Source organism: Rhea americana, unplaced genomic scaffold (assembly GCF_003343005.1).
Source record: "Rhea americana isolate MKP2758 unplaced genomic scaffold, rheAme1 scaffold_155, whole genome shotgun sequence".
Lineage (NCBI taxonomy): Eukaryota > Metazoa > Chordata > Aves > Rheiformes > Rheidae > Rhea > Rhea americana.
In genome coordinates this window covers 275,450-289,783 of record NW_028185650.1, presented here as the reverse complement: position 1 = coordinate 289,783, position 14,334 = coordinate 275,450, and the positions used below count along the sequence as shown (strand labels likewise).

The 14,334-nt window shown below is 37.4% G+C and overlaps 1 protein-coding gene across 6 annotated transcripts in view; it reads right to left on the bottom strand.

Annotated features, from left to right (window-relative positions):
- Positions 1-14,334, bottom strand: part of SIPA1L1 (signal induced proliferation associated 1 like 1) — a 198,703-nt gene that overhangs the window by 41,963 nt on the left and 142,406 nt on the right. For all 6 annotated transcript variants that reach the window (XM_085299806.1, XM_085299810.1, XM_085299809.1 and 3 more), the window contains 4 exons: positions 9,037-9,140; positions 8,256-8,413; positions 4,227-4,803; positions 2,832-3,106 (listed from right to left, as the gene is read on the bottom strand). In XM_085299806.1, coding sequence (XP_085155932.1) covers positions 2,832-3,106; positions 4,227-4,803; positions 8,256-8,413; positions 9,037-9,140 — 1,114 coding nt within the window. The remainder of the gene's footprint in view (positions 1-2,831; positions 3,107-4,226; positions 4,804-8,255; positions 8,414-9,036; positions 9,141-14,334) is intronic.

The window sequence follows — 14,334 nt, the reverse complement described above, 5'->3', positions numbered from 1 at the left end:
ACTGGACTTAAACTAATGCAGTCAATGTAAGATGCAGGGAGAACTTCCACAAACATTGCAAGTTACATCATTTTAAGATTACATGACAATTTTGGTATTTCTCTTGAAAAACGCAAATACTTTTTTGAATGAAATTTCTATTGTGATTACTTTGTTCATCCACCCACATCATTATCTAATGGGAAAGGAAAGAATGCCATGCCCCGTAAGCAACCGGTGCAAAGTTTTTTCCTTTCAACTCTTTCTGAGCAATTACACAGCATTGAGAATAATCAATATCTTTTTCCAGTTAAAATACAAAACACTGTCTTCTGGCTATGCTGACGTTAGCAAGTTGTAAAGTCTAAYGACAGTAGATGCATAGAATGAAACAGTTGGTAAGGAAGTCTTGCTGTCTGCACTGTACAAATTTTAGGGTTTAGCTTTAGCCCAACTCTAGTCTTGTCCTGTGGATTACACTAGCAGCTGGAATGTATTAGGTGTGCTTCAGAAGCACACCTGGGTTAGCCTCATCTGAAAGGAAATCAGTTTGTGCACCCCAAACTCTTATGTGAACCACCGCATGGTAAATGTGAATGATCAGATTTKTTTGAAGCCCTTTTATGATCTATAGTGTTGATACAGGAGCAACCTCCTTGCTCCCTTCTTATTTTTGTCTCTACTGTTCTYTCCCTAGTCATTAGATATTTAGTAATTTGGATTTCCTTTTAAGACATAATAATTACAGTTTAAGAATCAAGAATGCACAATTCCCTCTCTTCTGTGTCCTGTGTTCAAGGTCAGCAATCAGTCCACTGAATGAGTTCAGTAACAACACTTTAATGACTATCTTTTAAAAAAAGATAACRCCTTAAGGAAGTCTGCCTCTGCACAGCGGACTAGATCATAACTCTTGAGTATTTGGACTTATTTTGCATCTGCTACTGACCTTGCACACGACTGTTCATATATCATTTTATCCAAATGCACCTCTAATTTTCTCCTACTTTTTATCAATCCATTTATTAGGATAGGAACTGCTCCTCATGAGTGCACTACACTGAGCAGAATAGACCATCATCTTAGTCRGTTGATGCAACAGAAATACTAAATGACCTCCTGAGAACACAGTTAAAGGACTCCAATTTTGGAAAATTATTTGCCAAAAGAAAAATTGTTTTGTACAAACAGAAATTGCCTCGTGCAAAGATTTAAGCCATGTCTTTAGTAATATACATAGGGCAGTTACAAATTCAAGACAATTGCTAAACCTTAATGATTTTGGATACAGCAGGCAGGATAAACTGTTGCTTTAAGAAATTTTAAAATTGGGTAATAAACTAATACGAGCATTAGCTTGCTACAGGACAACAAACCCACTGATGCTGAGTACTGTATTTCAATAAACGCAGTGATTTCTCTTCCTGCTGTGAATATGGATAAACCAAAGCTAAGCCTGCCTTTGGCTGTACTTAATTTTTAGTTCAGAAATAATAGGATCTGTGCTTTCCACACAGATTTTTGTGTTCTAATCCTTCTGCTATGATTGCAGCTGAACTTTCCATTTGCTTAGGCTGCTAAATACTGTACAAAAGCTTTTCAAATACCTCATGGATGACCTTATGTCACTGCTCATTTTAATCCCTGACATGTATTCAATTTTCCACTGACAACTGAGGGACAATCAAAATTCCTTTTCTCTCTGCTCCTATATTTTGCTGCCAGTTGTAAAATGGGTTAATATAAGAGTAAAAACAAGTAGAAGTAAAAATAAATAGATTTCTCTAAGTTTTATGCAAGTAAAAGGTCTCTGCTTGGAGACAATTTCATATCAACATAATAAATAYTCATTTGAGTTTCGKTCCAACCTTAACTATATAAAAGGGYATCTTYTATCCCTATAAAGATACTGCATGATTGGAAAATAGCAGTGTAAAACCRTCTCTGTCTCTTATTGTAAAGAACACATTGAACTTTGATAACTGCACTTGTTTCTTCTTGGCAAATCTAGCACAAACCTTGAGCTAGCCCCTCGGCATATTTATTCTATTAAAGATAATTCCATTTTTTTYGCATACCATTTTTGAGAAATTAGTAGATGTTGTTCGGAATACAGAAATCAGATTCAGTGATGTGGCTGAATGCTGCAGACAAGTGCACAGAGGGGAGCAGTAAAAATTATAAAAAAAAACTTTAGATAATAGGCACTCAGCGAAAAAAAAAAAAAAAAAAGCATGTTAATGTTTAGTTGTGATCAGGCTACATTTAAAATCTATGAAAGCAGTAACAGCTGACACAAGCCTCAGGCTTAATAAGGATCAGAAGTGATAGGGAGGCAACGAAATCTACTTCTGAGCAAAGAAGAATTGTAATTTGCAGCAATTTTCCTGGACATACATACTGTTGATAGAGTCTACTAATTTACAAAAAGAGAAGAGCATGTGTCTACTCAGCTTTCAGGAATTAACATCCACAGACATTATGAATTAAAAAGTGGGAAAGCAGGGTGGAAAACGTACAAATRTTTTTGATGCATCACAAATGCACTCTTCTCAAATAAAAGTTGTTCAGTTTCCACTTGGAGTTTAAATGATACCTGAGGTTCTTTATGTATTTTTCCCAAACTGCTATATTCCTTGAATATTTCGTGGATCCTGACATGTGAATATTGGCAGTTTGTGCTACCATCTCCTTTTACTAACAATACTGGACACTATATTGTAATTATGCCATGTTTTGGGGGGAAGTCAATGTTTAATTTGGGGTGTGTGTGTGTGGGGGGGTTGTTTGTTTTTTTGTTTTTTTTTAAATCAAGATACAATTTCTGACCAAAGGTAACTACTATATGATACCTGCGTGGTGTGCAGTCCTCATACGGAGGGATGATGACAACCTTCACCGTTACCGATGTTCTCAGGAGGTCAATCATTTGTTCATGGCTCAGAGTGGCTACAGCCACCTTGCAAATTTCCACCAGCCGGCTACCCTGTCGTAGCCCTGCCTGCCACGCATAGCCATAGGGTTCAACATCTGCCACAATGCCTTCATAGTTTACGTGGAAACCAAGCTGACCCAGTCCATTCCTACGCAGAGTCATCTCCACTGTTTCGCAGCCTTTAGTCACAAGCTGCGAATTGAAATGAAAAGAGAGTTTAATGCAYTGAGATACACGTAGTGGCAATAAAGATTTGAGGACTACATGCTTGTACAAAAGAAAACCAGCCCCAAAGTCAAGGATGGGACAAGATCAAGGAAAATATATCCCAGTCTTTGGTACACAATGAGCTGAAAGAATCCCTTCACTCAACTAGTATTTTGTGTTAGCATCTGGTTATGCTAGCTTTGCCTTAAACTTTTTACTGAATTCACAGAAATTTTATAAGAAACATGAAAACACACAGCAGAGAAGCACAAGGGAGTTACACAAGCATATCTACTTAATCTTCAATTTACACTTTATTAACAAAACAACTATACTAGTTTTCTACCCATTTCAGTAAACTGCAACATTTTACTTCCAGTAAAATGGTGGCATGCAGGTACTCAACTCAGGAGACTGGAGTCTCTACCAACTCTTCTGTGTACCACGAGCAAGAACGCAGTCAAAAGTGGCTTAAAGAACGTATTTTACCCCCTTTCCTGGTCACTCATTATACAACTACTGTTGTGAAATTAGATAAAAAATAGTAAGACTTGACATATCCCTTCATGATTAATTAGATAAAAAATGAACATAGGCAGATGTTTCATAGACAGATAATATGATTCACCACACTTCTAGCTCTTTTCATCATATACGAGTGAGAGAATATCTGAAGGCTGCAATAAGGATTGTGATTGCACCCTGCTGACARAATGATAAAGCCAGTTTCAAAGATAGTACAGCCTCATTTGAAACAAGACACAGCAAGCATATACAACAACCACTCAACAAAACAAGTAAGGTGATACTTCAGTATTTATTATGGGAGCAATTTATGCATTCGAAGGCACTGCATTATTATTATTATTAAGACATCTTTGATGCATGCATGATCAGCTGAGGTTGGCTGATATCTGATAAACATCAAAGCAATACTGACTTTTAGAAGTCAGTACTGCTGACAGAAGGCCAGGAAAGTCCTTATAGATTTAACGATACRTAATTAGAATAACTGTAGACACCCCAAGCTTTACTGAAGCCTTAACTTCAGTAAGTGGGAGAAGAAAACAAAGAAGGAGACCCAAACAAGAGAATACATTCTAACCTCCAGTCTTTTGACGATCTCTTTGATATCATCGATGTTGCTGATGAAGCTCTCCAAAGAAACACATTCACCCCTCTCATAGAATATTTTGATATTTGTATCCGTTGAAGTCCACCCTATCACATCTCGGCAGGAACAATTGAACACCACGCTTTTTGTGTCCTGTTCAATGAGGACTACAAACTCATTAGAGATYCCAAGGAGACAGTCTATTTCCATACCCTTGCTGTAGTCTTTTGCGTGGACACTCCATACAATAGCACCAGAACTATAGATCTCTGCTCCTGGATACGGTTTGGACTTTTCTTTCTTTTTTGAAGCAAGTGAGATGAAGGGGAACTTGCCAGAAGGGTCAATCGGTGTGTTGGTGACATTCTTCTCCGCCARGTCTTTTAAATACTCTTGACGGGTCCTGGTGGCCATTGCACGGAACTTTTCTGATTTATGAGCAGCATTCTCTGCATTAATGACTTTGGCTAGTAAAAAGTCCCTGAACACATTTGATTTGGGAAAGGTGACACCTTTTGGGATAGGTGGTCCAAAGGATGGTACATCTCTGGATCTTGTCACAGCGACACTGAAAGAAACAGGGCAGTAAGAAAAAAAAGCAGAGTATTTCATAGTATATGAATATAACAGTTTTTGAATAAAAATGCAGTATCTCCCTCAATTTTTCCTCTCCTTTTTTCAGCAATATGCCTTTTTAATCTTGTCAGGGTGGAGACTACGTCCCCCACACCGTATGAACAGAAGGCCTATTACTTTTGCATCTGAGAATTTTCTGAGCCATCCTCAGCAGCACAACTTAAAGAGAACTTCAAATGCAAAATCTCGGTTTTGGTAAAGTAATCATTCACATAGCATAGTTCTGATTTTTTTTGYTTGTTTTTTAATACAACCAGACCATTTCTGATTCATCTCATTACACAATGGCTAGCATATAAGCTAGCTTCCTAGTGCTGAAAGACTCATCTGAAAGCAATGCCAAGTGTATGAAATGAAAAATACAAGAGATGCAGATWAAACGGACACATTAAAATGATAAATACGTTGAAGTCATCTCACAAGGCCATCTTCATTGTGAAGGTCAGCTTCTGGTGACCAAACACACAAATATGTCACACTACTCATCAAGTTTTAAATTTTTGGATCAAAAACCACACTACCCGATACTGTACTGCTTCTATTARTGGCATGCAAGGAATGTATTTACTTCCTCACTGGGCAAAATTAGGTGCRCAAAACTGCTCAAAAAAATTAGAAATAAGAAATTTCTTATAAGCTTGAAGATATAYATTAGAAATAGACGCTTTTTCAACTCTTTCTTTTGGTTTTCGTATGAAGTGAAGGACTGACCACACGTTGCCCTTAGGCATTGCTGCAAGCCTGGCTGTTCTCCCTGGCCAGCTCCTGTCTGATTCAGAGCAGCTGAGAACTGAGCAGCATCACTGAAAACTAAGCACTCTGGTCCTCTGCTATTCACTCTGGTCTGTCATAAGCTGAGATCACCAACYGTACTGCCACAGTTGTGACAAGAACTGCCCCTGATATGGTTCAAATTTGATTTACCACGTATCCATAACTAGATCTTGAAAGAAGGTCAGAAAAAACATTATTTTGGACAAAACTTCACAGCAATGGAGTTTTATAAAGAAAAATAAGATGAAAATGCTTATTTCCAGCACACTGCAAATGTACGTGGTGGTTCAACTGGAATGCTAATTGGTATTATTTTTATATTTTATTCTGACCTGACTCCTTAGCCCTAATTAAGAGAAATTCCCTAAAATCATTAACTGATACTGCAGAAACACTAGTAAAGCTCTGGCAGGAAAAACCAACTATAAAGCCACACAAATCCTTAACTATCTCTTCTTCTTTTTTTTTTTTTTTAATCTTATTTACTAGCAATTGATTTCAAAGATAGTGTGTCATGTTTTCTTCAAAATGTATGCCAATATAGCTATAATTTTGCAACAGGGGGTGCTACATCTCTCAATCATCTTCAGCGGCCCTGGAGAATCTATCTATTAAGAGACAGAAGCATCAGAGTTAAACACAATTACAATTAAAAAATACTGGTGAAATTTTGTTTGATTACGTTTTCAACATCATGAACTATGGGGATAAGAATTTAATTTTTAACATATGCTAGAGAASTTTAAAAAGTGAATGATGCTGACAGAGAATCCAGACATTTTAAAGATTGTTTATCTTAGATGGGAGGGAGAATCACTGGCCATGACAGTGCTTGATTTTCTTCCTTTTATGTAGCTTTCAATATAAATTCCAGTATGATTTTTTGCTATATGGCTTCCTGTTTTGTCTAGAATCATGAATCTGTGAAACTGTTCCAAATAATTCAGTGAAGAAAAGAGGTCAAACTTACTTTGAAAAGCCTCCTAAAAAAACTTTTCATAATGGAATTCTATAAATTTAAAGCAAGTGTTGGTACTGAAAGGGAGGGGGAAGAGTGGGAGAGGAGGATTTTAAGCTTAAGGACAGTACACAGAGCACACAATGTTCTGGCAGACTCCGGTGGCCAATCTGTATGGATAGAGCAGCAGGATTGGGACCCAGCACCTAGTCAGTTCTGGAGTGAATATTGCCACTTCTGCAATTCTCTCCCCCCCCCCCCCTCCTGCTACCCCTTCCCTTAAAATCTAAGCCTGCAGGGTCACCAAAGCTCAAGTTCTCAGATACTTTTTTGCACAAATAAAAATCAGTAAGGCTCATACTTGAGACAGAAATCTTGAAAGATAAAAAACAAAAGACTCAGAAGCCTGAAGGCAAGAAGTAGAACTCTGAGATACTGTTTGTTTAAATTTATTTTAGTAAAGTTTAAATTTATTTTAGTAACCTCTACCATGTTTTTTAAAAGGAAGAGATTCAATAAGGATTCAAGTAATCTAAAATAATAACTGGAAACAGATCTTTGTGTTAATTATACACAAATTCAAATGGAAAATATATCTGTATTCCTGATGAAGTATTTCCTACTTTCCCTCCAAATTCAGTTTCTCTACAGAGTAAGAGCTGAAACACATACCTAAAAGTTTAAATATAAGCTGTGTCCGGATAAAATAAGCAGTAGAGTTTGTTTTTATAAGTACAACACAAAAATGAGACACACAAGCAAACTTTAGAAACCCTAAACAACCTCTCAAATACTGAAACTGCTTACGGCTCCTGATTTCTGCATTTTCAGGATGCAGAAGCATACTCTGCAGATACAAAAACCCTAGCTAGGCTATATAATGCCAAGAAGCCCTTAAAACAGACAGCAACATAAACACTGTCTGCTCCAGGAAATTTTAATATATGTAAAGTTTAACACTGACTGGTACAGAAAGCACAGTGTGAGGGAGTTTTGCCAAGAAAAAAGGCACACCTTTGCTACTTATTTGAAAAACAAGTATCTATCATCCTAAGGAGGCTGGAATCAACAGCCTTAGCTCTTCTAAGTGCCGAATTAAACATTACAGGGAACACTTGTATTTCAGTTAGGACAATTTAATTCTAAAGCTACTTCAGTTCAAGGTAACTACTGTAAATTCATTAAATTGTCATTTCATATTCTAAATTAAAAAAAAAAACTTCTAAGAGTTTAAGTGATCAACAAATATTTTTAAATAAACATACTCTAAGAGTTTAAAATACAACTAGAGTAAAAAGTTTTCATCTTAAAAAGTGTAACTCAAAAATGCTGATCCCCCACACTTTGTTTGTTATAAAATTTACATTAAGTATGAATCTCATTTTGCAGTTCTGTAATTCTTCATCTTATTATCAGTTAGCATTTTCTGTTATTAGCTCATTAACTTTAAGGTCACACTAAGGTTTTTTGCTGTATGGTGCTCTGAATATTCATTTTTGAACAGAAAAAATAAGACATTTCAGACAAAATATTACAAGGAATCCCTTCTACCCCAGTCTTTCATCACGTTGCCCTCCTGAGAGCTGAGAAACATGGATTACATCCGCATTTCTGCACCGCTCCATGCTTTCTGTCACACGAGCRGTAGCTACCTGTAGCAGACGCTGTCAGTACAGGGGTTGTGCACTCTCACGATGACAAAGACATGCTGGAAGTGGGACCGGATGTTCTTTGGGCTGAACGGTTGCGCTCCAGGCTCCTGGAAAACTATTGTCACAATATCATTTCCAATATGTCGTTTTCTCAGAAGCTATAACAGAAAGGAAAAAAAAAAAAAAGAAAAAGGAGAGAGATGCATAAGTTGAAATACAATCTTTTACAATACAATTTCACAAATTTTCACTTTTCTTTCAATTATTTTTCTCTCATTATCAAATACTATTGTTCCATCTCTTAATCTAAATGATAATTCAAAGCTGAAAGCCAAAATACACGAGGATTTATATGATAAATAGCAGAGTATTAGTTACCTAATAAATTTGCTAGGAAAAGATTTTCTCAAAAACAACAAAAACACTGAAAAACCTGCTAGTATGTAATCAGTCAATCAGTGATGCACAAAGCTGGAAAACATTTACCGTTTTGCACATTTTTACAGGCCAGAGGCAAGTTTATTTCAAGTTGAAACTAGTCACCATTGTCCTGTAATAAATTTCTTAGTCTTCTTTCACTAAATCTAAGACTACAGCACAAGAGAAAGATAAATTAAAAAAATACTCTAAGATTTAGGCTACAAAGCTAAAAAGCATGCTATGCTATCTTTTATCGTGTTTTCCTTGCTAGTAACAAATGAAAGTTGTAGTAATTATTCAATAGCTTAACTACTTGTGAGRTGAAGAAAATAAAATTCTAAATAGATGTGGTCCATCTTACCTGTTGCTTGTTGTTTGGAGTATATGGCAACATTGTAGAAACATGGAACATGATTTCATAGTCCTTGTATGTTGTATATAGAGAGTGAGTRCCAGTTGAATCAGCTTCAGTTAAAGAGGGAAAAAAGAAGATGTAAACATTGCTATTTTTAAAATATTTTAAAAAACAATGTTTCATTACTATCGAAGACAAACATTAGGTAAGATGATAATTCCTACTCATCATTGATCCTAGCTTAAATGACAGTAAGTTAAAACTTACGCAGAATTTAATCACCTGCAAAAAAAAAAAAAAAAAAAAGACAACTCACACAGAGGGTACGTAAAGTTTTGTAGAAGTACTTTTGTAAATGATGAACTTCCTAGTGATAGGGAATTTCTACTAGAACATTCAGAGGAGAGCGTATCTGAGCATGAAAAATGTCAAACACAAAGAAATTCGCACACACAAACGTGTGTGCGTGCGTATAGCGTGTAAAAAATATATACACACACACACACTTGCACGTACATAATATTGAAATCTACAGTAAYGTAATAAAATAGTAAAAAGTACTCCAAACAGTAGACGTATTAACTTAGACGACACAGTTGAGTAGAAGTTTCCYAACGGCACGTTGCTGCTTTGTGCTAAGGCAATAAACCAGCCTGAATTCACTTTGCACACCAGGGAGGGYTTGCATGGTTAAGATGTTCCATGCCTGTTAATTCATTTCTACTTTCTTTTTTTTTTTAAAAAAAATACCTCTTTCTCTTAATTTCTACAGCTAAAAACGTTTCCTTGTTCTTTTGTTTGGGGGGACAGGGGGGAAGAGGGGAAGAAGGTGAGGAGGGGGAAAAAAGCAAATCCAGCTCTGAGAAAATTCATCACAAAAAAAAGATGTTTGAGTTCTAAGAAGTCACAGGAATGGAAAAGTAAGTTCACAGAGCAGAAAGCTAAAACAAAGGGAACGAACCAACTGCCAGCTTGCAACATAACTAAAAATATGGTACATGGTGCCCTTGGAAGAAGTCTTTCTTTGGAAACAGTATTTAATAGACACTGATATTCTGGAAAAAATGGGCGAGTAGCAAGATGGCATAGTTTACAGGCACCGTTCAATATCTTAGGCTAATCAGAATGAAACCGAAGCGTAAGGAATGTGGGAAGGAGTTAGAAAGGAGGGCGGACAGAAACTGGGAATGAATGTCATGATTCTACACACAACGAAATACTGATACATATATAATACACAATATATAAAAGAACAAAATGGGTTCCTTTAAACATAAGGACTCTAAATTAACTGTAATGAAGTCAGATAAAACCTTCACTAAAACCAGTGCTTAATGGAAAGAAGAAACCAAAAACCTAAACAGGATGTTAGCATGCTTAYGGATTATGACGGAAAAAGCCCACAATAATGACATTATAGTGCTGTATTGGTATATTAAGCAAAGGTACTCTCACCTGCTTTGGGTTCTGGTCACCCTATTTTAAAAGTTATAGAAGAAATAGATCCAGATAGATCCAGAAACAGGCCACAAAAATAATTACAAGTGGATGGAGGGACTTCCAAGTGGACAGAAAATGATAAAAACTAAGATTATGAAGTATAGAAAGAAAAAAAAAGAAGAGGGGCCATTATTAAAGTTTACAAAGTGTTGGTTGAAGGCAACACTTGATTACAGACAAATTGGGAACTTGTTTTTACTCTTTCYGTCTAAAAAAAGATCTTGAAAAATGTTCCACTAAATTAAGAAGCAGTATGTTTRAAGCTGAAATAGTAAATATATGCCATTAAATTTAACTGCTGTCCTCAGTTCAAAAAGCCAGTTTTCAAACAGAATGGAAAAAGTAACTAGATCTATATATGGCAAAAAGCATTCCAGTTATTTACAGTTATATAAACATGATACTTTATTATACAATCCCAAATATTTTTAGCAATATTCTTTAAAGATCTGTTAAATATTATTCCTCAGCATAATTTACCAGCATAGATACCAAGTTGCAAAGRAATAACAGCCCTAAAATTTGTGAGGCATTCACAGTACCATAAATGTACAATATTTCTCCATCTAAAATTTAGCTATAGTTATGAGAAGAGATTTTAGTTTTTTATCACACTGGGAATAATAAAATAAGGCTAACACTGCAATCAACGAGAACTGCAACTTCATCCATAAAATGAAACACAGCAGCTTCTACACTGCAAGTGTAAGATGTTGCATTTTCAATTCACCTATACCTAACAAAAAGGAAAGACACGAAAAAATTATGAAATTTTATGAATTTTATGAAAAAAATCTCTGTAAATGATTCAAAAGAAATTAGGTTCTCTTTTCCAATGCTCAACATCTCTGCTATGAAAACCTAGCTAAACGCCAAATACATTCTTTTTAATGCTAATTGCAACAGCACAAAAGCTGAAGTGGAATCATTTTATTTTGCACTCAGTTCACAGAAGCTTGTATCATTGGCCTGATCACTATAATGAATGCTGAAGGAGGCGGATGTACCTAAACATCAACACTCCTCACTGCCTTTTTTTTTTGTCCAGCTGCAAACATGCTAATTTGTACATCTTCCCTGACTAACAGAGCATACGAGTGTTACAAAAAATTGGAAAAGAGGGGAGTGGGAAGAAGATGGGGCCCCCCCAAAAGAGAGGGCTACTTATAGCAGCATTTAACAACAGTGAAATAGAAAATTACGCCACAAAAATGGTAAGAGTAGAAAATCCAACTCATGCAGTGTTTATAAAGAAAGCATGTTACAAGAAATTGTAGGAAAACAAAATTAAACAACACTGGGTGGGAGAAAGACTAACCACCAGTTATAAGGTTAAAGTACCCCTGTTAAAAAATACCATGTGGTTTATTTTCTAGTTTTTCCTAGTTATTTGCCCAAGTTCAGTATCTGTCAGACCTACTAAACCTACTTCCTTCTTCTGTTACACACTAGATTTTTTTAAATCTATTTAATATATTGTGTTGTTTTTATATTCTTCTAATGTCTTAACCAAAAAGTCATGCAGTATAAAAATTTTATCCAGAAATGTACCATTACCACCTAAGCTTATAATTTCAAATAGATTCTCCAAAAAAACCAGTGCCAGTTTATCTGCCTTTTTTCCAGCACCACCCACTCTATCCCTTTGCTGGACATCTATCTCAGGCTGCCAGGCCTGGCATTATGCAACCGATCTCACTTACAAATTTATAAAACCAAGAAATACGACTGAGTGAGGAAGGAAAACAAAGCCAGTGGTATAACTGAAAAATAAAAGAAAATGACTGAAGTTGCAATGTTAGAGAGAACTGTGCTGTTTATTTCTTTAAAGTGATGCCTGTAAAATTCCTAGCAACCACGGGATAGATGACATTTTCAAGCTCTACTTCCTATCCAAAGACTGCAGGCTGCCGGAGGTAGACTGCTTCCCCTGTGGTAATTCTATAAATACACAAACAAACTTTAAAAGTAGCAGTTCTTCGCAACAGTTGCACTGGCAGAGATCCAAAGCTAAAGTCCTTGAAGGATTACTATTCCAACATATATTTAAATAGGCTTTCCCTTAATAAGATGCATAAGATTCCCTCTTCTAAAAATTGGCTCTGTTACAGATACTTACCAATTAGGCCCTTAATTCTAATAATTCCTAGGAACGATAACTGTTCTGAAACACTTCTTTGCCATAGTAATTTTACTTTTCCAAGCGTGCATAAAATACAAATATCTAACCTTGTGAAAACTCTGCACAGAACATATACAAACCAGCTTCCTTCCACATCCTTCATCCTGTCTTACCTCACGCACCTGCTTTCTGTTGCCCGTAAAATACGGTCAAAGGTACGGAAAGCTAGCAAATCCGCCTGCGTTACAGCTCTGACCTTTCGTGCAGGTTAATAAACAGACATTCGCTTTAAGAGCATCCTTGCATTCAACTGTGCTGACGCTGAACAGGATTGTTCACTCCGGAAGCAGTTTCCTGAGTAATGAGACCGAAGAAGCCRTGCCATGACGGTGGTCTCTAGCAACAGAAGAGCACGCAGCTGCAAACGGCAGGAGAGTTTCCCAGCTGTGCACCTGCACATACCTCAGCTGCCTAAGCAAAATCCAACAGACCCGAATCTTGATGAAAAACCACAACTTCCCCACAGCCCAGGCCTTTCTGCGTGAGGTTTAGCATTTTGCCTACCAAAATGCGGCCTTATTTTTTCACTTTCAAGATGAAGTAGTACAGCAGGAACAACCACTCTTCAGTCTCCTCTCCGGTACAGAACGCAGATGTCCCTGAGACACAACAGCAGTAGCAAAAATGGAAAAGGTTTGGAACAAATATGGGCTAAATGCTTCTCAACACACACTGCTACTCACGAGCGCACGGTAAAGCGCACCTCTTCTGTCGGCGGCCCCGCGGCGAGCAGCAGGCTGCGCGTGCTCACGACCGCAGGATAGCGAGACCCCGGCTGGTACAGAGAACCAGCAAAGGGCTCACACATCTATTTACATTTCACCGTAAACTTCAGCAATACACCTAAATAAAGATCTTTCACCTAGTGAAAGATCGCTCCATGATAAAACCTAATTTTATGTGCATTCCTGCRTACTTCATAGGCGTCCTTACGCCGTCCGGTGAGCCTCGCGCAGCTTTCTGTACCGCTCCCAGAGACGGGTTTCTGAGAATGTCCATCAACGAACACTATAGCCAAAGAGCTTTGCTTTTGTTTCCTTCTTCCTTGTGCTGCTTCCTCTGAACAGTAATGTCAGCTTAAAGTATTCATTCAGTCACAGCAACCCAAAAATCCACKGCGCTCAGTTTCTAGTAAAAGTCAGACACAGTCAGCCAAGTTGAAATTTCTGATTTCTAATCCCTATCCCTGTAGAATATGCAACAACGTTTTCTGAATGTAGTTATCCAACAAGTCTAGTGTTGTGCCCCCAGAACTTTATCTTCTCTTTTACTGCTGTCAATTCAGGCTTCGCACAGTGGAAACGAAAACACAGCGCTATCAAGACCAACTACAGAAGCGGTTTTCGCTTGTTCAGAGTTGGTGCTAACTAAACGCGCTCCGTAGGAACTCACGGCTGCTGCGTGCTCGGCGCGTTTCCCCAGCGACCCTGCAGACAGCGCACCCCAGCAGATCTCTGGCAACCCAGGTGTTCCTGCAGCTCCACCGGATGAGCTTCTACAGACACGAGCTTGCGAACCTCGACTGAACAAAACTCCGGGAGCACCTCGTAACAAACAGCTCCTGCCTGGAGCATCCCCCCTTCCTTCTGATCACAATAAACACCTCATGTCAGAGCCTCTCT